General features: G+C 35.3%; 1 protein-coding gene across 6 annotated transcripts in view; it reads left to right on the forward strand.

The window, feature by feature from the left end:
• The window catches only part of BMP2K (BMP2 inducible kinase), a 129,328-nt gene that overhangs the window by 41,522 nt on the left and 61,281 nt on the right, over positions 1 to 26,525 (forward strand). For 5 of the 6 annotated variants that reach the window (XM_060654802.3, XM_060654804.3, XM_060654803.3 and 2 more), the window contains exons 2-5: positions 10,750 to 10,868; positions 14,774 to 14,879; positions 21,830 to 21,972; positions 24,471 to 24,592. In XM_060654802.3, the coding sequence (XP_060510785.2) occupies positions 10,750 to 10,868; positions 14,774 to 14,879; positions 21,830 to 21,972; positions 24,471 to 24,592 (490 nt within the window). The remainder of the gene's footprint in view (positions 1 to 10,749; positions 10,869 to 14,773; positions 14,880 to 21,829; positions 21,973 to 24,470; positions 24,593 to 26,525) is intronic. The other variant, XM_060654806.3, reaches the window with a different exon arrangement.

The following is a 26,525-nucleotide window of genomic DNA, read 5'->3' on the forward strand; positions in this document are numbered from 1 at the left end:
GGAATTACCTGTGTTTCTTGTTCTTTTTCTTCCAACTTTATCATGAAAAATTTAAAATAATTTGGAAAACTTGAAGGAGTTGCATCATGAATAACCATATGCCCATCATCTAGGTTCAACTACTACTAACATTTTACAATATTTTCTTTACACATTTTTAAAAACACGTGGATAATTTTGTGTTTTTTTTGTTTTTTGTTTTTAAAAAAAAATTTTTTTTTAACGTTTATTTATTTTTGAGACAGAGAGAGACAGAGCATGAACGGGGGAGGGTCAGAGAGAGGGAGACACAGAATCTGAAACAGACTCCAGGCTCTGAGCTGTCAGCACAGAGCCCGACGCGGGGCTTGAACTCACGGACCGCGAGATCATGACCTGAGCTGAAGGTGGCCGCTTAACCGACTGAGCCACCCAGGCGCCCCACACGTGGATAATTTTGAATAATGACTGTGAATCAGAAGAATTATTGTTCATTTTCTTAGGTGGGACAGAGGTACGATGGTTATAGAGGATAATGTATGCATTTTAGGAACGTGTATGTGTTTAAGTACCCATTAGATACTAGTAAGTAAAATGACACAATACCTACTACTTACTTTCAAATAGTTCACCACCAACAAAAATGTTTTGTGGTTTCTTTCACCAACAAAAACGTTTTATGGTTTCTTTCAAAACTAGAATTTAATCAAGGATTGAGTATTGCATTTAATTGTAATGTCTTTTAAAATCTAGAATGACTCTACCCCGTCATTTTTTTTTACTCTACCTATGGAACATTGTATAAGACAACTAGCCAGAGTCAGTATCTTGGACTTTGTCTGATTGTTCTCTCTGATACCATTTTCCTTATATTTCTAGCCCAGCCCCTGTGTGATGTAAGCTGAAGTTAGGCCTTAAGATTTTTTGGGAGAAAGGTTTTTAACAAAAAGTAAGTTGTAGGTGATGCTGTTTACTTCATATTACATCAGATCAGGAAGCACGTAATGTCAATATCAATGCAGACTGTTTATGACTCCCAGATTTCTCCCTTATAAAGGAGCTTTTTTCCTTTTGATACTTTGACATCATGTAAATATTCTATTTCTCATCAGCCTTTATCTTGAATTTTGATATACATTGATGATTCTTGCTGAGTCACTTTTTAATATTGTACTTTTCAATTTTGATACCTTTTCCTCCCCACTCCATTGACAGTCTCTGTCATTTTTGGGAATGAGTAGTGGCTTTCAGTGTTTTGGGCAAGGAAGTAGGGTGTGAACCATCGTTCTAAGAAACATTTAATGGTAGTTCTATATCTATATAACTTCTTCCAAGTTGGATTTTCAGTTCACAAGTTGAAGGGCTCGTTCCCACAAGATTGCCTTTATTTCAGGTGCCTGGGGGGCCATCAGCACTTCTGATGACTGGCTTGACTGCAGATTTGGGGTTTCCCATGATTCTTCTTCAGATTTGATAATTTGCTAGACTGATCTACAGAATTTAGGAAAATGTTGTATTTAGGATTACCATTTTATTATAAAGGATACAAATGAACAACCAGGTACGTAAGGCAAGGTACGGAAGTGTCGGTCGGTTAGCGCAGGAGCTTCCGTCCACATGGAGTCAGAGTGTGCTACTTTCCTGATACGTGAGTATGTTCACCAACCAGGAAGCACTCTGAACCTTGTTCTTCAGAGTATTTGAGGCTGCTTTACATAGACACAATTGATTAAATCACTGGCCGTGTGATGGAACTCAGTCTCTAAACTCTCTTTTCTCCTCAGAGGTTGGGAGGTAGGGTGGGAGTAGAGCCAGGAGGCTGAAAAGTTCTAACCCTCTAATCATGTAGTAGGTTTTTTCTGGGGCCAGCCTCCAACCTAAAGGTAGCTAGGGGCCCTACCACCAATCACCTGATTAGCATAACAAACACACTTCTGTGGGGAATACCAAGGGTTTTGAAGCTCAGTGCCAGGAACTGGGGGACAAGGTCCAGATATATATTTTTCATGCTTTTCATATTTGTAGAGTCAGAGAAGTGCTTTTAATAAACATAATTTGTAGGACATTTCTACCCAAAAATTAATGGAGGAAGGGTTCATTTAGATATTATTTTGAGTGGTCTAATAGGTTGATTTCCATTAGACACTGCTTTTAAGTAACCAAAACATAGAGGTGGTTTATTATGTTTGGGGGTGGCGGGAGGTTATTTTTAGCCTTCTGTAACTTTTGCAAATTTCCAAGCCTTTAAAAAGAAGTATTATTTTACAAAGCTAATTTTGGTTTTGAATCATGTATGCCATTTTATTTATACCTGGATGATGTACAAATGATTTGGGGCATGTTGATACAGGTAAATATTGTCTCTTTGAATCTTAACTGTATTTATTTATATTAGCGTGTTTATCAAGGCATGTGTTTATTTCTATTCTTTGTATTCTTGAAAATGTGTAGTATAAATCTTCATAAGATGGACTAGTATTAATAACAGCAGCATAATAGTGATCATAGTAGTAACTATAACAGCTACCATTTATGCAGTAGGTGATATTAGGCACTTTACCTATATAATCACATTCACTCTTTATAATAACCCTGTGAGATCTTATTATATTTGCCAAATGCGTGAGGAAACTAGGGCTCAGAACTTAGCATGCCTTATGTTCATATAATTAGTAATGCTGGAGTTAATATTTAATTCCAGATCTTGACTCCAAAAGCCTTGCTCCCTTGCTATGATGGATTCCAAGAAAAAAATTTAATGGAGTAATTTGCCATCATTCATTGATTCATTCATCCAATAAATTATAATTTTGTGCTCATTAACTTATACCACGTATTATGTCTTCCATTTATATGTAACAGTGCTTGTTGCTTCAAAACGTCTAATCCCCTGTAGTGTCTGTTATTAATATAAAGGATCGAGTACTATTGTTTCATTTCTCTGGTTAGTCTCTTTTTTTAAATGGTGATTTTGGAATACCTAGTCTTGCTCACAGTATAATATCTAGGGTTTTTTTTTGTTTTTGTTTTTGTTTTTTTTTGTTTTTTTTTGGTCATTGACTAGTAAGATGTAGATTCTAGCATATCTTCTGGACATTTTTGTTATTATTTATTGGCATCATTCTTACTATTATGTATTCAGTTATCTTACAGTGTTTATCTTACTGTGATGGCTTTGGAAATAGAAAACCATTGAAGCAACTGTAAAAATTTTCAGATTAATTTCAGTTAGGCAGTGAAGTATTTGGTAAGATGATGCCATCAGTATATAATATGCCCATTTAAAAATAGTATGAGCGTAATTATGCTTACATATTGCTTGTGAGATGACCAGATAAAGATATAGGGCTAATGCCACCCCTTACTAAAGTAAATTTGCAACCATTTAAAAATTTTTTCTGTAGCATTTAGATCTTCTGTTTATCCTGAACCTCAGAATTTCATGATGATGAGCCTTGATATGGATCTTTTTTTTTAATTTTTAAATTTAAATTTTAAAATTCCAGTATAGTTAGTGTGCATTGTTATATTAATTTCAGGTGTACAATATAGTGATTCAGCAATTCCATACATTACTCAGTGTTCATCATGATAAGTGTATTCTTTTTTTGTTTTTTAAAGTTTATTTTGAGAGAGAGTGTGCTCTTGTGAGTGGGGGAGGGGCAGAGACCAAAGGGGAGAGAGAATCCCAAGCAGGCTCTGTGCTGACTTTGGAGCTGGATGTAGGGCTCTATCCCATGTTGCTGGGATCATGACCTAAGCCAAAATCAAGAGTTGGACTTAACCAACTGAGCCACTCAGGAGCCCCATGATAAGTGTATTTTTTATTTTCTTCACCTATTTCACTCATCCTCCTACCCACTTCTCCTCTGGTGACCACCAGTTTGCTGCCTACATTAAGAGTCTGTTTTTCTCTTTTTTTCCTTTGTGTTGTTTCTTAAATTCTGCATATGAGTGAAGTCATATAGTATTTATCTTTCTCTGACTTATTCACTTAACATTATACCATCTAGATCCATCCATATTGTTGCAAATTGCAAGATTTCATTTTTTAATAACTAATATTCCATTGTATATATGTTGGGTTAGTGCTTTACTTTTGGAAGCTCATGTACTTCAAGTTTGGGATTCTATGTGTGTCTGTTACGTCTTTGGTATACATTTCTTTATTTTCTCTCTTTTCTCTTTCTGGAACTTCTATTATTGTGATATTAGATCTATTGGACTGGTCCTTTTATGTTCCTGTCTTTTCTCTCTTAGTTTTTTGTCTGGAAAGTTTCTGGAAATTTTCCTTAGTTTTATCTTCTAGCTTCTCTGTTATAAACTTTTTCTCTTTTGATCCCTTAGTCTAAGTATGCAAAAAGTCATTCCTCATTCTGTGCCTGTCCCTTTATTAGGACCCTGCTCTTATTTCATGACTACAGTATTTTCCCTCCACTCTGAAAATATTTATAAGTTCATTGGATGATTTCTTTAGCTCCCAGCATCAACGTTCCTTTTTTCCTGTTTGCTTCTTTTCATCTCTTATTTATGTTGGAGGCTTTCTGTGAATGATGAAACTTTGATGTCTGGTTTTTTTGTTGTTGTTTTATTTTTCATTTTTTGTGTGTTTTTTTTAAGAGTGAGGCTCTTTAAAATGATGATTGAAAGGGGTTCGTGCACATTGCAAGGGTTTCTTAATTCAGGGTTTCACTTTAGTGTGATGAGTCAGAAAGCTACTTTGTTTTCATTGTGTGACTCCCAAATTTCAGTTTCTGTATTTTTTTTTTCTTCCATCTAGTTTCCAAGAAGAGAACTTCTCTAATCTGTGGTGATTAGTTTGCACTGTATGTGTGTATGTCTGGTTCTTGTAGCTGAACAGTGGTCTTGAATTGAGGTGGAGATTATCTTTTCAGTATGTAGACTTTTACTTAATTCTCTTATTTTTAGGACTATACTTTTCCCTCCCCTCTCCTGTCCCCATGCCTCCAAATGGTGCTTGGGGTCCCAGGTTACTGCTGGTTTCACTCATCCTGCCTGGGTATAATGTTAGAATGGGGTAAGGAATCTAGTGGTCTGACCGCTTTTATGAAGTCTTTAAGCCATTCTTCTTATTTTCTCATTGCATCATTGCATTCAAAAGGCCCCTGTAATTCTTTAGGTTTTCAGGTTTATGCCATTAGACTAGGCTTGCTTCTTGCTCATCCTTCCTCCCTCTCCCAATCAAATGCTTTGGGTGGTCTTTCTCTGTTGTGTTTAATCCTTTACCATGTGTCCGTAAGTTTTTCATTTCCCAAAATTTTGTTGACATGTCTTGTCTCTTTCATTCTCTTTGACCTTACGGATTTATGCCTTTGAAAATCCTTTATTGGGGCACCTGGGTGGCTTAGTCGGTTAAGCATCCTACTTCGGCTCAAGTCATGATCTCATGGTTTGTGGGTTCAAGCCCTGCATCGGGCTCTGTGCTGACAGCTCGGAGCCTGGAGCCTGCTTCGGATTCTGTGTCTCCCTCTCTTTCTGCCCCTCCCCTGCTCGTGCTCTGTCTCTTTAAAAAATAAACAAACATTAAACAAGTTTAAAAAGATCCTTTATTTTTATTTATGGAGGAGTACAGTGGTAAATGCTAAGGTTGAGACCACCATAAGTTAATTGCTAGTCTCTTGACTTTGTGTGACTTCCTTTTGTATGCTGCTTTTACCCTGTAGCAGTGGCTTTCCTTTCTCTGTTTTAAGGTGACAAGTACTTTTCTCATTTACTTAAAATAAGTTTTCTACATTATTTAACAATTACCAGTAAAACATACACCCCTTATAACATCCAACACTACAATGGCAAATGAAGGAAAAATTGTTCTTCTTCCCTTAATTGTAGGATTCTGAGCCAAGCTTGGTGTCTGTCCCTGCATACTGTTTTTTTCTGTTCATAAAAACATTTAACATGTGTTTTTAAATTTGAAAAACACACCATCCACATACCTAATGGAACAAATGATAGACCAGGAGAAAATATTTGTACTCCTCATATGTTAAGAGAGTTTTATAATGCTTTCCTACAATTGAAAGAAAAAGGTAACCCTTTAGAAAAAGGAACCAATGATAGGAAGGCAAGTCACAGAAGAGGGAATATATGTGACCAACAAAAAAGAAGTAAAGATGCTCAGTTTCCTTGATAATGAGAGGAAAACAAGATAGAAATAACAATGCCCTGAGTCTTTTTCTCTCAAGTTCGCAAACTTTTAAATGTCTTAGTAACTTCTAGTGAGCATGTGAGAAAACTGTCTCTTAATGTTGCTACTGGAAGTTGCCATAACCTTTCAGGGTTTAATCTGGCAGTATCAAATTTGAAATGCATTTTTCCTTTGATAGACTCTCCTTGGAAATCTGTGCTACAGGAACAAAACACCAGTCCTTAAAAATGATTGTACAAGGCTGTTTAATGCAGCATTCATTGTCCATAATGGCAAAAGACAGATAAATAGAATGCCAGACTAAGCTGAATGACCAACAGTTTGGAGACGATCAATTTGTAATACTTACGTGGTATAGCATACTATACAGCTTTTTTTAAAAAAGAATGAGTCAAGCCATGTGTTACTGTAGTCCGTGTAGAGGATTCTATTTTTTTTTTTTCAACGTTTATTTATTTTTAGAGACAGAGGCAAAACATGAGGAGGGGAGGGGCGAGAGAGAGGAAGACACAGAATCTGAAGCAGGTTCTAGGCTCTAAGCTGTCAGCACGGAGCCCGATGCAGGGCTCGAACCCACAAACCGTGAGATCATGACCTGGGCCGAAGTCAGACACTTAACTGACTGAGCCACCTAGGTGCCCCGAGGATTCTGTTTTTGTCCAAAAAAAAAAAAAGGTGGGGGGGGGGGGGAGGAGACGCTGCACTTTATATAGGGATATATATGTTTTGAAACCAGACATTTGTATAAACATTATTGGATAAAACCTACATTAAAGTTACCTTAAAAACAAACTTAATGAGTGTAAGGTAATTGGAGGATTTCCTGGGTGGCTGGCACTTGAAATCAAATGGAGGCTTGTTCATTATGATTTATCTCAGGCTGACTACGATATAAAACTAATATCTAATATCTAGGTCTTGCTGCTTTCTTGTTTGCTTAACCCAGTGGACTTCTTAGCCCTGTTTTCAGGATTATTTTGTTACTGATGAATTTCTACTCCTTTGGGTACTTGTAGTTGGTAAATTGACATCTGTATCAGAGGAAGTGCAGGGAAGACAAAGAAATAAACTGGTTGTATCATTCATGTTTTCATTCTTTCATGTTATCTTTTTGAATACATTTCTGAATACATATATACACCATCAGCAAATTAAAAGTAAGATAAATGAAAACATGGAAAAATAATGGCTTAATAGGAGGAATAACTACTGGTTTATCAGGAGGAAAAGTTCGTCTGTAGAAACACATCCCTGCATTCATAAACAGTTAACCCAGGGCACCTGGCATCTCTAGAGCAGTGCTTTCCAAGGTGGCATTCAGTCAAGTGCAAGCTACATTGTCATTATTTTAATACTGCTAATTGAAACAAATTTAGATTGGCTTAAAGCCACTCCTTCATTTAAATATGATTATTTTTTGTGTTGGGTTGGGGACAAAATAGGTGATATTTAAGTTAGGACGCCCGTGGAATTGTTTTAGCATGTGAACCCCATGTCCTACCCTGGAAAAAAATGGGGAGGCTAATAATCATTGCTTTTCAGAATATATACCCACAAATTGGAAGGAATGCCTATATTATATGATTTGTAGATTACAAAAGATAGTAGTAATTTTAGCTTGCATAAATACACATTTATTTCCTACTTTACTCTGCCAGACCAGTATCTGTGATTAGTTCTTTTATTTTCTTGGGATTTTGAGAATATATGGAATGGTTAATAGTACCCTCCTAGTCCCATATTTGGAATTGAAAATATAGAATTAATTTAATAACTTTGCCTTGACTTGGACTTGAACTGTATTTTGAATTGGACATAGAAATATATAATAAGTGGAATTTGTGGTAACTGCCAGTAATCTTGTGATATATGTATCCAGTGAGTTGAGAATTGAAGTACTTGATAATATAGTCAGAACACTAGATAAAAATTCTGAGGAAGTGATGAGCATGAATTGGATTGGTCATGAAAGACTTCTTGGAGGAAAAATATGTGTTGAAGCATTTGGTAGATATGGGTTGGTGGCAAGCAGATGATACTCCTCTCTTGAGTTACTATAATGTTTTAACTAGTTAGTTACTTCCTAGTACATGCATTATTCCAACAGAAATAATATTAGCTTATAAATAATCAGAAAATGCTGGAAAATACAGTATTTGGAGAAATACAAATAAATTATTCCTTTTCTCAAAGCAGGCACTATTCATGACCATTGTTTACCTTGTTTAGGTATAAATCCACAGTTGATGTTAGAAAGTTAGAAAACATTTGCTCAGATCTATGTCTAATTTTGGGTAAATAAAATTAACAAACTAGCTTTTAGGAACAAGGGTTTTATGAAGAAAACTTAATGTGTTTTTCCCTAATTTTGCTAATTCATTGGCATAAATTTACTTTGTTTTGTGGGTGGTTGAGAATGGATATATAGGATCCATGATTTGTCTAGGAACTTTTTCTCTGGTTCAGTGGATACTTAACAAGGTTGTATATCAGAAACAGCTGGGAGACTACTCTCCACCCCCTGGTTAATAACTTATTTATATTATTATATATTTTATTTATATTATTTATATAATTATATTATTTTATATTATTTTATATTTTTATATTATTTTATATATTTATATTTTATATTTTTATATTTTATATTATTATATATTCATAAGAACATAAACAGAGGTAGAAGAATAAAATGAGCTGGGGGATTTTTAGCAGTATATTTACTAGGCCTGACTGAGGCTTTCTGATTCAGACTTGTGGTCAGAACTTGGAAAACCATTAAAGATAAATTCATTCTCTCTCTTTCTCTCTGTCTCTCTTACCAGCTCACCAGGCAATTCTTATGTATAGCTATGTTTGGGAAGCATTGTTCTAGGGTAATCTCTAGATAAATATCTAAAAACAAATGCTGTTTAAATGATTTATCTTGATCTATACTCATACTACTTCCGTGTCTAGATCTAACTTTTAGCATTGTCTTTAATTTTTTTCATAAAATTTGAGTAGTTTAGCACTTTATTAGTGCTACTAATTTGTTAATGTTTGCATCTGAAATCAATGCTAAGTGAACTTAAAAAAACAAAAACACCTTGCACTGTTAGAGCTTTTACCTGAAATATCTTTCCCAAATACCGCCTTTTTCTCTCCTGATAACTGCCTTGTGGGTTGGTTGATTTTATTTCTCCTACATTGTATATATATGTAGAAACCCAAATCTAGAAGGTGGGAGACTTACAGTTTCCTGTAACTACATTTGGGGATATGGAGACCCTGGATTGAATTCATACTGATTCTGGAGTGTCTTAAGAGCTCTTTTCCCCCTACCATTTTATCCCCAATAGTTTGCTTTTCCTTTCACTGATTTGCATTGAATCAGAGTGCAGGTGCTGTATCATTGCTCAGGATGTGCTTTATAAGGCCTATCAAATTGGTAAAAGTGACGCACCATTTTTTGTTTTAAGCTACATTAAACAACGCAGTAATCTTTATACCAAGATGGGTTTTAAAAACGTCAGGTAGAAGTCTTTGCTTAGATGTGATGGAAGTAATTGTTCTTTAGAATACCTAGCAATGTGTTTCAGATTTGCTTTCTCAAGTTCAGTTAACAGACTGTCCATATAACTGTGACATAGATAATGAGGACATTTATATATTATAAGAGTTCTGGAAGGAGGTAGTTCTAGAGTTGTCTAACTCAGTAGCCTAACTATGTCAGTGTTCTGGGTCATTTTTTCTCTGATCCTTTTTTCTGCCATTGCCACAGATAGCTGCAGTAGGTCTAAACAATCATATTCATATACCACAAAATCCAAAAGCCAAAGGAAGAGCATGGGCTTCACAAGTCTCTCTCTCTTTTTTTTTCTGGGTGGACAGTCTTTCCCTAAAATCCCCAGCAAATTTTCCCTATGTCCCATGGCAAAATTTGTTACATGTCCCATCCTAAATCAGTTACTGACAACAGGAAATGAGATTCCCATTAATCGCCTTACAACAATGTTGGTTCATCCCCTGGAACTGGAGAGGGACCCACCCATCTGATCCTGTTGATGTTTCAAATAACATCAGTGTTTTGTTATCACAGAGAGGGGGAGGCTAGTGGGTAGGCAGTCCTAGTATGTGCCAAAGTATATAGTAATACAGTTATGTTGTGACATTTTCCACATATTATGTAAGAGCTATTCCCAGGCAAAATGGAATTTTAGTATTTTAACTTTTAAAAGGAAGCATATTCTGTTTTTTTTTTTTTTTTGAAGTTTATTCATTTTTGGGAGAGAGAAAGACCGAGAACGAGTGGGGGAGGGGCAGAACTTATGAACTGCAAGATCATGACCTGAGCTGAAGTCGGATTCTTAACTGACTGAGCCATGCAGGCACCCTAAGAGAAGCATATTCATTTGAGATGAATGTTATTCTCTATGTATTCCTTTGTGATTAGCATAAGAAGCCAGTGTTTTGTTTTTAATCTAATAAAATGATTGCTTACTGTTATTTTTGTCTTGTGTACAGTCAGTTTGTTTCCCACTGAGATTAAGCTCCCCAGTGATATTCCATGATTTGATAGCAGTTTCTGAGTCTTTTTAATTAATCGATACTTGTTCTTCTAGGTGGATTCTCCACGGTTTTTCTGGTGCGGACACATGGTGGAATCCGCCATGCATTGAAGAGAATGTATGTCAATAACATGCCAGACCTCAACATTTGTAAAAGGGAAATTACAATTATGGTAAGTGAAAGAGTAATTCCATTGTAAGAATTTGGTGTATTTTCTGTTGGTTTTGCACTAAAACATTAACCAGCTTTTTTGGCAAGCTGCTTATTGGTTTATGTGCATCTAGAAAACCTTTGAAATGCATTCTTTATAGACACACTTAAGGCTAAATATAGCCAGTCCCTTCCTCTCCTTTTTCCTTGCTTCCTTATTGTAGTTTGATGGGCAAACTACTCTACTTCTTCTCCCCCACCGTCTTTTAAAATATATTTTAATTATGGAATGTTGTGAGAATAGAAACATTTAGAGAATTATGTGATGAATATCAGTTTATGCACTATCCAGCTTAAGAATTAAAATCTTACAGGTACAGTTGAAGCCTTTGGTGGATTCCTTCCTAGCCATATCACTATACTGTTCTCATCCAAAAAGAAGCCACTGTCCTGAATTTGGTGTTTACTATTCCCATGGGTGTTTAATACATTCACTGTATGTGTTTATATTCACCAACAACAATTAGTTTTGCTTTTTGTTTTTATTTTTTATTATTTTTTTGAGAGAGAATGCGGGCATGCACGTGTGAGCATGAGCAAGGGAGGGGCAGAGAGAGAGGGAGAGAGAGAATCTTAAGCAGGCTTCACATGAACATGAGCTCCATCTCAAGACCGTAAGATCGTGACCTGAGCTGAAATCAAGAGTTGGATGCTCACCCAGGTGCCCCCGCTTTTCATTTTCAAATTCATGCAGTAAAGTTTATTGTTGTTACTAATTTTTTTTTTTTATGTACTCTGCAATATATGGTAAAATATCCATATCTTCCCTTATGAGTAAGGGAATTTTTTTTTTTTTTAATATTGAGAAGTAAAAAATATTTTAATAGGTTATTGACAAAATTTCAGTAATTTGGTTAAATGGTTAAAAACTACAAAATGAAAGTTTCTTTTTTTCTAGGGTGTTTTATTCTCAGTGCTCTGATGGCTTGTTGTTGTTTTCCTCTTCTTCCTTCTCCCCCTAGTCCTCCTCTTCTTTTCTTCCTCTTCTTCCCCCCTTTTCCTCTACCTCTTCTTTTCCCTTGTCTTCCTGTTCCCTTTCCTCCCCCTCTTCCACCTCTCCTTCCTCTTCTTTCTTCTCTTCTTCCTCCCCGTCCTCCCCATCTTCCTCCGCACTCCCTCTACTTCTTCTCTCTTTCCACCTCCTCTTCCTTCACCTCTTCTTTCTCTTCCTCCTCCTCCTTTTCTTCTCTCCTTTTCTTCTGTTCTCTTCTTCTTCCTCATCCACTGTTTATCAAGTGCTATATATATACATATATATAAAATTTTTGTGTATGTGACCTTTTCTGTCTGACTTTTTTCACTTAGCATGTTTTTGAGGTTCATTCACATTGTAGAGTGTATCAGTACTTCATTCCTTTTTATGGCTGAATAATATTCCATTGTATGTGTTTGTCTGCCTGTCTCTCTCTCTCTCTTCACCTGTTGATGGACTTTTTTAAAACCATTGATAGGCATTTGAGCCATTTCTACCTTGAGTCTGTTGTGAATAGTGCTGCTATGAATATGTTTGTATATGTATTTATTTGAGTATCTGTTTTTAGTTTTTTGGGGTTTATATCTAGGAGTGGCATTGTTGGGTTATGGTAATTCTGTGTTTAACTTTTTTAGGGATCACTAAATTTTTTTCCATAGCAGCTGAACTATTTTATGGTCACACCAGCAATGTATGAGAATTCCAGTTTTTCCATATCCTTGTAAACACTTCTTAATATCATTCCTATTTATCCAACTGCTAAGAGAGAGATTTCCCATTTTCTATCAACATCTATATCAATACACATATTTTGATCCCTTTTATTCAAAGATAGGCATATTTATGTAACATGACTTACCTGTTTCTTTTATTGTCCCTATTCCCTGGTTAGATTAGACTTGATTATGCTTTGAGATTTGTTCTTTAAAAACTTTTTAAAAAGGCTATTAGTCAAAAGGGTGAAGAGATTTACCCCAAGATAGTAGGGGTTCTTAGGCTAAGTTTTCTAACTTGTGTCTAGATACGGTACCATTGTGCCATAATTCTTGCTTTCAATAGAATTTGTGTAATTTTCAGAGATGTAAAATTTGGTCATCATCAGTAGCAGCAGCACTCAAATTCTGTGCTTTTGAACAAGAGAATTTAGGGAGATTAGCTCATTAGAGCAGTGGTCGTCCAACTTTTTTTGATAACCCATCTCCCATTATATTTATGTATTTATGAATTACATGTTCAGCTACTGTTAGGTAATATCTCAAATAAATAATATCTCAGTTAAAACCAGGTTTATTATTGATAGTGGATGTGAATTTATTTATTTTTAATGTTCATTTATTTTTGAGACAGTGCGAATGGGGGAGGAACAGAGAGAGAGGTCAGACAGAATCCAAAGCACACTCCAGACTCTGAGCTATCAGTACAGAGCCCGACACAGGGCTCAACCCCAGGAACCCAGCAACTGTGAGAGATCATGACCTAAGCCAAAGTCGGACACTCAACCGACTAAGCCACCCAGGCGCTCCGGATGTAAATTTATTTTAAAAAGTATTGTTGATAATTGTTTTTTAATTTCCAGACAGACCTAAATAGATTATTATTTTTAACCTCATTATATGCTGATGATTATCTTGTACTATGAACAAAAATGTCAGATTTGCCATTTTTTTCTTATTTTCTTGTATTATTAGTATTATCTTTTTTTAAATTTTTTTTTAAATGTTTACTTATTTTTGAGACAGAGAGAGACAGAGCATGAACAGGGGAGGGTCAGAGAGAGAGGGAGACACAGAATCTGAAACAAGCTCCAGCCTCTGAGCTGTCAGCACAGAGCCCGATGAGGGGCTCGAACTCACGGACCGCGAGATCATGACCTGAGCCAAAGTTGGACGCTTAACCAACTGAGCCACCCAGGCGCCCCTAGTATTATCTTTAACCTGTGGCTACTTAATAGAAAATTTTTTAGTCAGTTGTTCATTTTGTAAGTTATTTAGTTTAAAAGTATATACATTCATAGGTCCACTTAGCTGGGTACACAATATTTTGTAGGCAAAACAAACAAATGAGAGTGTAATTGTAAGTTCATAAATATTAGAGCTTCATTTTAAACAACATTTTGGATAAAAATAAATATAAGTAAAAGTTCTGATATTTTATTCTTGAGTCCCAAAGGACTATCTTGCACACTTATTTTGGAGACTTTTGGTTTTGAGTGAACCATCTCTTTTTTCCTGATTGAATTTAAAAATTAGTGTTCAAAGGGGCACCTGCGTGGCTCAGTTGGTTAAGCATCTGACTTCAGCTCAGGTCATGATCTCATGGTTTATGAGTTTGAATCCTGCATTGGGCTCTCTGCTGTTAGCACAGAGCCCCCTTCAGATTCTGTCTCCCTCTGTCTCTGCTCCTCCCTTGTTCACTCATTCTCTCTCTAAAAAATAAACATAAAAAAAATTAGTGTTCATTGAATATTTTCCTGTTAGAAAATGGCAGCCACATGTAAGTAAACTTTAAAAAAATTTTTTTTCAATGTTTGTTTATTTTTGAGAAAGAGAAACAGAGCCTGAGCGGGGGAGGGGCAGAGAGAGAGAGGGAAACAAGCAGGCTTCAGGCTCTGAGCTGTCAACACAGAGCCTGACGTGGGGCTCCAGCTCATTAGATCATGACCTGAGGTGAAGTTGGACACTTAACCAACTGAGCCACCCAGGCGCCCATTAAGTAAACCTTTCATTGGAACTACTGTGAAACCTCTTTGAATTGTGTCAGATTCTATACGTATGCTTAATTCACTTTTGTGAAATTCTTCAAATATATTAATTTAGACTTCAAATCATTGGTAATAGAGCTTTACAATGTATGTTTTTTTAATTTTTCTTTTTCTTTTTTTTTTTTTTACACAGAAGGAGCTGTCTGGTCACAAAAATATTGTGAGTTACTTGGATTGTGCTGTTAACTCAATTAGTGATAATGTATGGGAAGTGCTTATCTTAATGGAATATTGCCGGGGTAAGTATTTTTCTGCATTTGTTTTATACTGAAAAAAAAAGTTACCCTTAAAATGGTTTACTAGGTGTCTTGGTTTCTCCCAGGGCAGTTGTCACCTGATTCTAGACACTTACTGTAATCTCAGCTTTAATTATCTACTTAAGGAATGCTGTTAAGAAATATTTAAAATCGGGGTGCCTGGGTGGCTCAGTCGGTTGAGCGTCCGACTTCAGCTCAGGTCATGATCTCACAGCTGGTGAGTTCGAGCCCCGCGTCAGGCTCTGTGCTGACAGCTCAGAGGCTGGAGCCTGCTTCGGATTCTGTGTCTCCCTCTCTCTCTGCCCCTAACCCTCTTGCATTCTGTCTCTCTCTCTCTCAAAAATAAATAAACATTAAAAAAAAAAAAAGAAATATTTAAAATCTAGTCGTCATTGCTGTACTGATGATATGAGCATGTAAATGACGATTGGAAAAATGCTGTTGTGTTTAAAACAAGAAATCTGAATGAGTGAAGAGCAGTTACATATCATGCTCCCTATACTTTTATAGTCCAACTAAGAAAAGCATAATGTGTCAATATTAGTGTTATAAGATTTTTTTTCCAGCACTCCATATTAACTTTCAGTATATCAAATGTAATAAATTTAGATGCATTTTGATCTGTAATATTTATAAATTTATATCATCTTTTTGGGTTCTTTTATAAATATCAGAAGATTTGAAATTAATTTGAAATTAATCCATTTTTTGCAAACTTCTTAAAAAATTTTTTAAATCAGACTGTATCTGGCAATTTGGGTTCTAGGGAGCCTTGGCTTATATTTAGATTCTCTTAAGACAGTTATGATTTTTAATTATGATATTATGAACACTTGTCATTTCCTGAATGTTGGAGGAGTAGGCTGATGGTAATGTTGGAGAAAATATAGTTTCATTTATTCTAGTCTTGTAAGGAGGGAAGGACAGGGGAAAATGAAGTGAATCAGAATTATAATATCTATTATGATATATTTAAAAATTATTTCCGTATATATTATAAAAAATTAGATGTTTTCCTGATTGTTTTCTCTTGTATATATCTCATACTGTAAAACATTGTGATCTCTTTAAGGAGAAGATGTTGATGTTCTTTACTCCACTTTCCTGAATTCTAGCATTTGTGGTACTAAATCTTGGCTGGATAGAGTAGCTGTTGGTTATTTGTAAAGATAGCGCTTTGCTAATTTTTTAAAGATAATTGAATCTAGCATAATCATAACCCTGGATGAGTTTAACTGATAGTCATCCAGAAGACATTTTAAAAGGAGAACCGAATGAACTTCAATTTTTAGGGGATAAATTTTATTTTAAAGTAGAGGTATGACCTGAGCTATGTTTTGAGGAAAGCATTCTTTTTTGCCTGAAAACATAAAAAATTTTTTTTATCTGGTTTGAATCATCAAGCTGATTCACATGAAATTTTTATTTTTATCAAAGTAGTACATGTATACGTTTTAAAAAGTCAAATGGTTTTGTTAAGCCGTGGCTAAATCAGTATCCTCCTGCCCCATTACTCTCCTCAGAGGCATTCACTTTAAAAATGCTTGAGATATTTCTCATATTCACTTCCATATTTCTACACGTCATTATGTAGAGGAAAGTGTGTAGTTTTAATGAGATCCTTAGAGTATGAGAGAGGGGGAACTTAGAAAATCAGGAGAAGTATGTGATTCTGGGTATGAGGAGGCTCTTGAATAAAAGTTTGGTAGTGCTCTTTCTGGTTTTATGTTTTGCTTTTTATTATTGTTTTTTAAGTTTATTTATTTTGAGAGAGAGCACAAGCCGGGAAGGCAAAGAGAGAGAGGAGAGCAAGAGAATCCCAAGCAGGCTCTGCACTGCCAGCACAGAGCCTGACATGGGGCTCGAACCCACAAACTGTGAGATCATGCCCTGAGCCGAGATCAAGAGTCTGACGCTTAACTGACTGAGTCATCCGGGCGCCCTAATTTTATGTTTTAGATAATATCTCCAAGTAAAGATGAGGATTTAACTGTCAGAGTTTTTTTTTTTTAATTTTTTAATTTTAATTTTTAATTTTTAGATTAAATTAATAATTGGTATTTAAATTATTTTGCTTGCTGTTTAACTGTGATATGTGATAGCCTGTAATTAACATTTTTGTTTTTGTATTTAAAATTTTTTTCCAGGAGCTAATATACCTGTTGATAATTGCCTATTTTCCTTCATATATGTTAGTAGTTTAGCCCAACATTCCTCAATAGAAATGCAAATCTTTATGTAGTATACTTCAACATTTACATATTTGTGTCAGTTTTATTTTTTCTTCCATAGAAATATCCTTTGGGGAGACTTCAGTTCTGCTTAATTTTGAATAGCATTGAGCTGTGCTTCTAGGAACTCCCTATGCCTTCTTCCTATCTTAGACTCTCTACTACTCATACTTCCTCCCTTGTTTTTACCTACCTCCTTTGAATAGAGTACATTTTTTCAGTAGCTTTCTGATAATGGATTATGGAAAGAAGCATGTTTGAAACCTTGTATAGAATTATTTTTATTCTGCATCCATATTTGATTATTCATTTGGCTGGCTAAAGTGTTGTAGGTTAGAAATAATTTTGGGCTAGAATTTTGAAGGCATTATCCCATTTTTCACCTAGTTGTTACTATTGAGAAATCTCATGCATTATGATTCTTCACTTTTTTTAACGTGACCTCTTTTTTTTCCCGTGGACACTTAGAATCTTTGCTTTAGCTCTAGCATTCTAAAATCTTAGGTATATCTGCCTTGGTTGTGGGTCAGTTTTGCTATCTTTATTGCTGGGACTCAGTTTTTTTCTCTTTCATTTTCTCTGTTCCTCTCTTTGTCTTCTCTTTTTAAAAATTCTAATTGTGTTGGGAGTTCCTTAAATGTATCTTTTAGCTCCTCTATAGAATTTTGTATTTCTGCTATTTATTTTTAATTTCCAAGAACTCTTATTCTCTCAATGCTGTTCTTTGTTAAAATGCACTTTGTTCTTGTTTTAGATGCAAGTCATTTGTTGTCTGCAGTTATTAATTACAGTTTTTAAAAAAGAGTTTTCTTCTGTTCTTTGTGTTTTTGTTTTCCTGGATTTTTCTCTTGTTATTACACCTTCTTTTTTATGTTAGAAGTTTCCTTCAAATGTTTTACCAGCTAAATGTACTGCATGCACTATAGATGAGAATGTACCCTCTGAGTGGGCTTTATATCCCAGAGAAGGAATCCAGAGGATTTGAATAGGACATACTCAATTCCTTTTTCTCACATGAATCAGTTAGATAAATTCCTTTTCTTTTCATGGGGGAAGAGTGAGTTGCAGAGTAGAGAATGGGAGAATAATTACTTTCCCCTTACTTCTATAAAAGCTGATTGTATTACATAAAATTGTTTAAGAATGAAGGTACTTTTGTAAGGCAGTCAGTGTTATGAATATAGATCAGGTACATTGGTTTTGATTTTGTAAGGGATGAAACTGTGTAGGAAGTAGAAGAATGTATTGTATAGCCGATATGCACCATCACGGTTAGAGGTATCAATTTGTTACAGCCATCATTTGTGAAATGTTAGATTTTTGTGGGTTCACGATTTGACACTGCTAAATTTGTTAATATTCTTGTGTATAAGTTAAAGAGAGATTAATTACAGGCTTTAGGTACCAGACGTCCAGAAATCAGAGTTGGTCTTTTGAATATATTTCCATTCTTTAATGAAAGGAGCTTTTTGTTTTGGAGGTGTTTTATAGAAATTCCCACGGATAACATACCTGTTAGCTTTTGCTTAATAACAAAACATCCCCAAACTCAACAGCATAAAACAACAGTCATTTATTATTGCTTGTGTATCAGTGGGTCACTTGTTGTAGACTGAGCTTGGTGGAATGACACTGTTCGTTTTAGTTGGGCTTGTTCACATGCCAGTGGGTTTGCTGGGATTAGTTGGAGTGGCTCTGTTTCAGGTTTCTCATCCTTTTCCCTGGCACTAGAAGCTTATTTGGGGGATGTTTTTCTCATAGAGATACTAGAAATACAAGAGGGCAAGTGGAAGATGTGAGGTCTCTTAAGGCTTAGGCTTGGGATTGGCACACTGCCACTTCTGCGTTATTCTTTCAGCCAAAGTAAGTCATATGGCTGAGCCCACATCAAAGAGCAAGGTATTCTCTCTGCTCCATTTATTGGGAGGAAGTGCAGTTACATGGCAAAGGGCTGGGATAAAGTGAGGGTTGAAGATTTGGGGCCAGTGGTGCAATCTACTACAGATAAAATTTAATTATCTTATTAAAAAAACCCAAGTCATGTAAAAATTAAAGTGGAATGTAAGATTGCACTTTACAGAAGGTTGTTGGATGACTAAGTAGTTGGAAAAATGTTGAATTTTCAATTTTAATGGTGAAATTGGTCAGAGTGTAAAAGCTTTTGTTTAGGAAATGATACCTGTTTGAAAAATATGGAAAGATTTGAGAGTTATATGCATCCTGTTTGAAAAGATTTTCAGTATACATCGTTTGATTTCTGAATCTGATTTTTTTCGGTTTTCAAAAAATTTTTTTAATGTTTTATTTTTTATTTATTTTTGAGAAATAGAGAGAGAGAGAAAGAGGGAGGGAGAGAGGGGCAGCAAGCTAAGGAGACAGAATCCAAAGCAGGCGCCAGGCTCTGAGCTGTCAGCACTGAGCCTGATGCTGGGCCTGAACTCGGGAACCGCGAGGTCATGATCTGAGCTGAAGTCTGATGCTTAACCGACTGAGCCACCCAGGTGCCCCTGATTTGTTTGTTTGTTTGTTTGTTTTTCATTAGAATAACCTTTACTTTAATCTTCAGAAGACTTTGATTTTGAATAATGAAATTTTACTTATTTCTACATTTGAAATGCAGCTCAGTTACAGCTCTTAGCTTTTTTGGGGACTTGCATTTTGTGATTCAAGATCTCTGAATGTGAGAAAGGAGATTAACATTTGTTCAAATTTTTTTCTACTCATTACAACATTGAAAGTTAGGAAGACGTAGAATGAGTTTAAGATTATGATTTCTTTAGCTGTGACATATTTCAAGAATGTGAATGAGCATCAATAAAACACTTTTTATCCTGTTTAATTTTTGTTTAAAACAAGTTCAGTGTCTAACACACAAGAGGATGGGGGAAATTGCTGCCTGGTCAGGTATCTTGAGGTGTCCTAAACAAATTACAATCAAATATACTTTAGTGTTCTGAAATTGGGGATTGATAGATAAAATTTGATATTTTTTCTGCTTTAAAGTTTTCTGCTATTATAGGAAATACATGAGAATGCTGTTGAGAGAGTAGTATTAAATGAACAGGTGTATATGCACCTTTTTGCAGATTACAAAGTAGCAAACATTCATTTGTCCAACCTTGTTAAAGGAAGGTTTCAAGTTAACATAAGTTTGCCTTTTTAAATTCCCAAACTTAATTTTCATTAGAATGCTTTCTGAATTACTTTTCTTTAAAAAAAATTTTTTTTAATGTTTGTTTATTTACTTTTGAAAGAGCGAGAGAAAGAGAGGGCGCACAAACAGGGGAGGCAGTGAGAGAGGAGACACAGAATGCGAAGCAGGCTCCAGACTGTGCTGTCAGCACAGAGCCTGACGCAGGGCTTAAACTCTGAACCGTGAGATCATGAGCTGAAGTTGAACACCTAACTGACTGAGCCACGCAGGTGCCCCTAATTACTTGTGTTTCTTGTGTCCTTAAATGGTGGTCAACTTTTTCTTAATAATTTAGAATTGTCACTAGACTATCAATTATTGTGGTATATGTAATATATAATCATCCTCTCAGGGCTCATTGGTATGACTGTTTGATTTTAGTAAGTTGTTCTGCCTGTTGCCTTTTACCTGAATTAGAGCATTAGCCTCTTAACCCATCTGTCCATTTCCACTCTTGTGATTTCCCCTACCCCCCAATCAGGAAGATCCTTTAAAAAGTTAGATCTGGAGTGGGCACCTGGGTGGCTCAGTTGATTAAGTGTCCAACTCTTGATTTCTGCTCAGGTCTTAATGTGAGATCGAACCTGCATCAGGCTCTGCACTGACAGCATGGAGCCTGCTTGGGATTCACTTTCCTCCTCTCTTTCTGCCTTTTCTCTGCTCACGTGTGTTTGCGCACACTCTCTCTCAAGATAAAGAAACATTAAAAAAAAAAAGATCAGGAAGTCCCTGGTTCTCAAGATAAAATCTAAAATATGGCTGATGGCTGTCTGTCTTGTCAGTCTCATGTCACTTTACCTTTTCTCTGATTTTTGGACCATACATACCTACATTGGCTTTAAGTTAATCAAAATTATTAAGCTCTTTTCCAAAATGGAGGCCTTTGTATGTACTGCTTGCTGTTGCTAGCATGCTTTTCTCGCAGATCTCTGTCTGGTCAGTTCCTAATGCTACAGTCTCACCATAAATATCACTTCCTCAGATAGGCCTCATCTGACACCATCCCCTCCCCATCCTCCTTTGCCAATTTAAATTTAGGTTTCTCTCATATTAGCCTTATTGTACATAATTATATGTGTTTATTTATGTAATTGCTTAATATTTACCTCTGCCTTTAATTGATAAATTCCATGATAATATAAACTTTATTTTTGCTCACAATTGTTTATCTAATAGCTAACATACTATTGAATAACTGTTTCTTCAAATCTATGATGCCGTCAATTATAAAGCATACTTTGATTTCATAGATGTTAATTAAAATCTTGAAAAAAGGCCAATAGCATTAGCAGAACATCATCTATCTTAAGATGTTTTTATTTCAGAGATGTAAAGTATGAAAAATGTATGTTACTGAATCAATATGATATGTAAGGAAGCATCCTTACATGAGCATTATGAAAAAGCCAGTTCCCCTTTACTTGAGACCATAAAGGCATTTCTTAATTTCTTTGTGGTAGTCTTCATTTACTAAAAACATGTCTTCTCAAAATTACTTTTTTGGTTAGCTGGGCAAGTAGTGAATCAGATGAATAAGAAGCTGCAGACAGGTTTTACGGAAGCAGAAGTGTTACAGATATTCTGTGATACCTGTGAAGCTGTTGCAAGATTGCATCAGTGTAAGACTCCAATAATTCACCGGGATCTGAAGGTATGAATTTTAGACTACTTATGGATTAATACATTTTGAACTTTAGCATTAAAATGTTCTTGGACTACTGTCTTCCTCTATACCAGTTTTTATTACCAACACTGAGAAGGATCTCTCTGTCCCAGGTACATTTCCTGGGGCCATGTAAAGACTATAGACTAGAAATTGTGTTTTCCGTGACCCTGAGGGTTTCTAGTATGGCTGTAGAAGTAGATTTTTATGGCCCTTCCTCTGCGTCTGTTGTACATAGTAGGCTTCTTAAAAAGGTTTCATGTGAGCAAAAATGTGAACGTCATTGATGCAGGTTGAATGTCCCTCCACATGATTCTGTCCAGTTCTGCTCTCCTCCTATTTCCTATAACCCATATTAGGTGTCAGGGTATTTTGCAGAGATTTTGGAGGCAAGCATGAATGGGTCGCTGTACTCAGTTATTTACCATTTACCATAGTTTTCTATCATTTACTATATTTAGGTGATTTTCTTTAAGGTCATTTTATCTTACCTTTTTGTGGAGTCTGATCTCTTGTATATGGCACCCACTTGTTACATTGGAAAAGGTCTCCCAAAAGGATTTGAATATTCCCAGTGTCATAGTGCTCAAGGTATCATTACACATACCATTTAAAAATCATAGGTTTCCTCTTAGATGCCCACAAGCCCTAAGATTACAAAAACTTCTCTTCCAGAAATGCGCTATACCCAAATATCTCATGGCTAATTTTTCACATTGCTTCAAGTCTACTCAGATTAACTTTCTCCATTTGTTCAGTCTTGCACCACCTTATAGTATTGTGCCGATTGTTTACTTTCTGTTCTCTTCCACTAGCATGTAAGCTCCATGTGTGCAGGGATTTTTTTTTTTAATGCTTATTTAGATTTGAAGGAGAGAGAGAGAGAGAGAGAGACAGAGAGACAGAGCATGAGCAGGGGAGGGGCAGAGAGAGAGAAGGAGACACAGACTCCGAAGCAGGCTCCAGGCTCTGAGCTGTCAGCCCAGTGCCCTACGCGGGACTTGAACTCACAAACTGTGAGATCATGATCTGAGCCGAAGTCAGATGCTTAACTGACTGAGCCAGCCAGGTTCCCCTATCCAAGTATTTAGTATTTAGACCTTGGCACATAGCCAAGGTCTCAGTACTATTTAGTGATTGGATGAATCCCAATTCTGACTGATTATACAAAATTTATGAAAGGTGATAATAAAATCCCCCTAGGATACAAGAGAATAGAAGATGTCACGTAGAATATAGATTGTTAACCATGAAAGTGTCATCTAGGGAAACCTATGGTGTAACAGGTTACAAATTAGGCAAAGATCGAAATGTACGACTGAAGACATCTGTCCTTTAATTTGGATAATGAGTGTAGTTCATTTCAGTTCTTCTGAATATGCAGCTTTTACATTTTCCCTAATAATTTGGTATGTCTTTTTATGCTGTTTTGGCTTGTTAACCTTTTTCATATTAAGTTGATGTTTCCAGTTGAGTCTTCTCGATTTAAAGCCAGAAAAGACATTGAACTGCATGCTTTTATACAGGCCCTGTTTCATATGTTTAGTTCGTTTTACTTGTGTAAATTTATGCAAACCTATGTTTGTTTTAAGTAGATGTCTTGTACAAATCTTTGTTGTGTGCAAATCTTTTAAAAAGTTGACTAAATATGAAATATAGAAGAAAAACAAACTGTAATGTGAGTATTTTGGTAGAGTGGAGAGCAATTGAATAGCTCATCCAAGACTGCATTATAAAGGTAGAAAATGTTATGGGAGAAAATGTAGTAATAATAATAGTATCATTTATTGAGTGCTTACTTTATTTCAGCCACTCTTCTAACTCTTTACGTGTTTTAACTCATACGATTTTTACAACAATTCCATGTAACAGATACTGTTAGCTTCCCCATTTTGTAGATAAGGAAATCAAAGCACAAGAGTAGTTCAGCATATTGTCTAAGGGGACATATGGTAGCAAATTGCAGAGTTGGGATGTGAACCCACACTCTCCTCTGTATGTCATGTATTCAGGTTGCTACAACTCTGATCTCCAAGTTAACACATAAAGTCAAAACTGTGTTTTGTTAGTGCGGCATTTTAGATAAAAATGGAATTAGGAGTCAACCAGAGGTAGAAGTTTAATGGTTTTTGTTACTTGTCTATAGATAAGCTGAAGTGTCAGAATGAAAAATGGAGGTACAGTCTAGACTTCAACTGCTACTAGTTCTTCTTTTTCATAGAAGAGGTTTAAAAGGATTTAGGGCTTATAGACCCCTGCAGAAATCATCCTGGGATGGGAGGAGCACTTCTCTGTTCTCAGTAGGGGAAACAGTAGACATTGTCAGGTATATTTTTGGTCTGATTGATTTGGCCTTCCTCATGATTTATCTTATGTCTTTCTCTTTGTATATATGGCACAAACCTTGTGTTTATTTTGTAAAAATATGGTTATGAAAGCATAATTTTCACTTTGAAAATACTACTAATTATTTTTTTTTTCTGAAGGTAGAAAATATTTTGTTGAATGATAGTGGAAACTATGTACTTTGTGACTTTGGCAGTGCCACGAATAAGTTTCTTAATCCTCAAAAAGATGGAGTTAATCTAGTAGAAGAAGAAATTAAAAAGTAAGTTTCTATCTTTATTGTGCTTTGTCTCATGGGAATTTTAGGTAACTCAAGTCTATGGACCAGATTTGCTAGTACAGATTTTAGGTATTTCATTTATAGATTTCTTTGAAATATTTCTGTTCCATAGACATTGATTAATTTATGTCTGCTGTAGCTCAGTAGTAAATATATTTTATCATAGATACAAGTTTTTCATGTACATTGTAAATGTATTTATCAAGAAATTTATTAAGTTTGAGTAATTTGTGGAATTATTAAAGGGAGTTTTAAGTAATTATTGAGTTTAGTTAAACATTGTGTTTTTACTGATACTGAGGACTTGTTCTTATTAGGAAGATAATAAATTATTTGAAAAGTAAGCTTTTACTTTATATTTAAGATGAAGAAGATTGACTTGTTCATGGAATGAAAACTCTGGAAAACATGTTACTTTGTACTAGTGTATTGGAAAGCTCTCTGGTAGAAATATGTCATATATGCTCTATTTTTCTTAGTTTTATACTTTCTGTGGTTGCTAGAGTATCTATAAAGACCTTTCCCTTTTCTGTTTTCTCATTTAGAAAATAGAACTGTTTATAAATCTTAGGTAAATCTTAAATTACCTTAATAAAATGATAAAGAATGCACAAAGGTCTGTCAGAATAGGAATTTCTGAGTAGTTGTTTTTTCTTGGTCTCCTTTCTTCCTCACAGTTTCTCATTTGTTTAAGACTAAGAGCTATCATTTGAATTGCAGTATGCATTTTGAAAGAACTCAAGGAGAGCTGATCTTTCCCTGGCCCATTTGTATAACACAGTGGGTTTCTAGACCAGGTATTTCTACTCAGGAAATATAGCCTATGGTGATTATGTTAGATTCCATAAAAATTAACTCCTTAGTAAACATATAAATGTCCTGAAGAACACAAGAACAAATCACTGAATTGGCTTTTTGGGGATATATGTTTGTATACATATATATGTATATGTATGTGTGTGTGTGTGTATATATGTATATATGTATATATACATATATACACACATATATGTGTATGTATATATGTATGTATGTATATATATAATTTAAAAATTATTTGGTTGTGATTTATAACTGCTTTAGGATCTCTGACTTGCTGAAATTTTCATTTCTTACTGCTGAGATCTTAAGGTTCAGTAGAATTTTGTAGTAGTGATGAGTGCAGGCTCATGAGGAATTCTTGTGCTCATTGTGGCTCAGTTGAGGAGGTAATGGTCTAACCATTTATTTAGTTAACAGGTGTTTATTCAGGGCCTACCATGCAGTGGACACCATTGTTGGTGCTGCAGTATAGCAGTGAACAGAAGTTCTGTCCTCGTGCAGTTTGTATTTCAGTTTTGCAGGTTGCTCCTCGTAGTGTTGTCATTCAGAATTTCTCACCAGTCAGTAATTTCGAAAAAGTAAGATGATAGGATGTTGAGCCTTAAGATATTTCATACAAAATGAAACATATCAACACTCAAAATTAAATTATGCCATGATATAGGTAGTCCTTCCAAAGTCTAATAATTTCTGCTATGAGATTGAGTACTACTTTATTAAAATATTCTGTTCATAATGGATTTAGAGTTTTTATGTTGGTAAAGATTTATTCAGTGTCTTTTAATTCCAAATAGCTTATGATGGCAGTCAGTTCTAGAAGTGTTCTTAATTAATGTAGTTAGAATGATGGCAACTAGATTACTTTTAAAACAACAGCGATAAAAACAGACCTAGAGGAGATTTACTACTGTGTGCCAGGAATTATGTTAGAGTCCATAAAAACAAACTCCTTAATAAACATATAATTTTTTGAGTGGGTAGACATTTTGTTTTTAAATTAATGGACTAAAGTATTTTGATTAGGGTAGTTTTAGAGTCTAATTATATTATTTAAAACAAATTCAAGGAAAACTATATTTTCAATCCATTGTCT

Source organism: Panthera onca, chromosome B1 (genome assembly GCF_046562875.1).
Source record: "Panthera onca isolate mPanOnc1 chromosome B1, mPanOnc1 haplotype 2, whole genome shotgun sequence".
NCBI lineage: Eukaryota > Metazoa > Chordata > Mammalia > Carnivora > Felidae > Panthera > Panthera onca.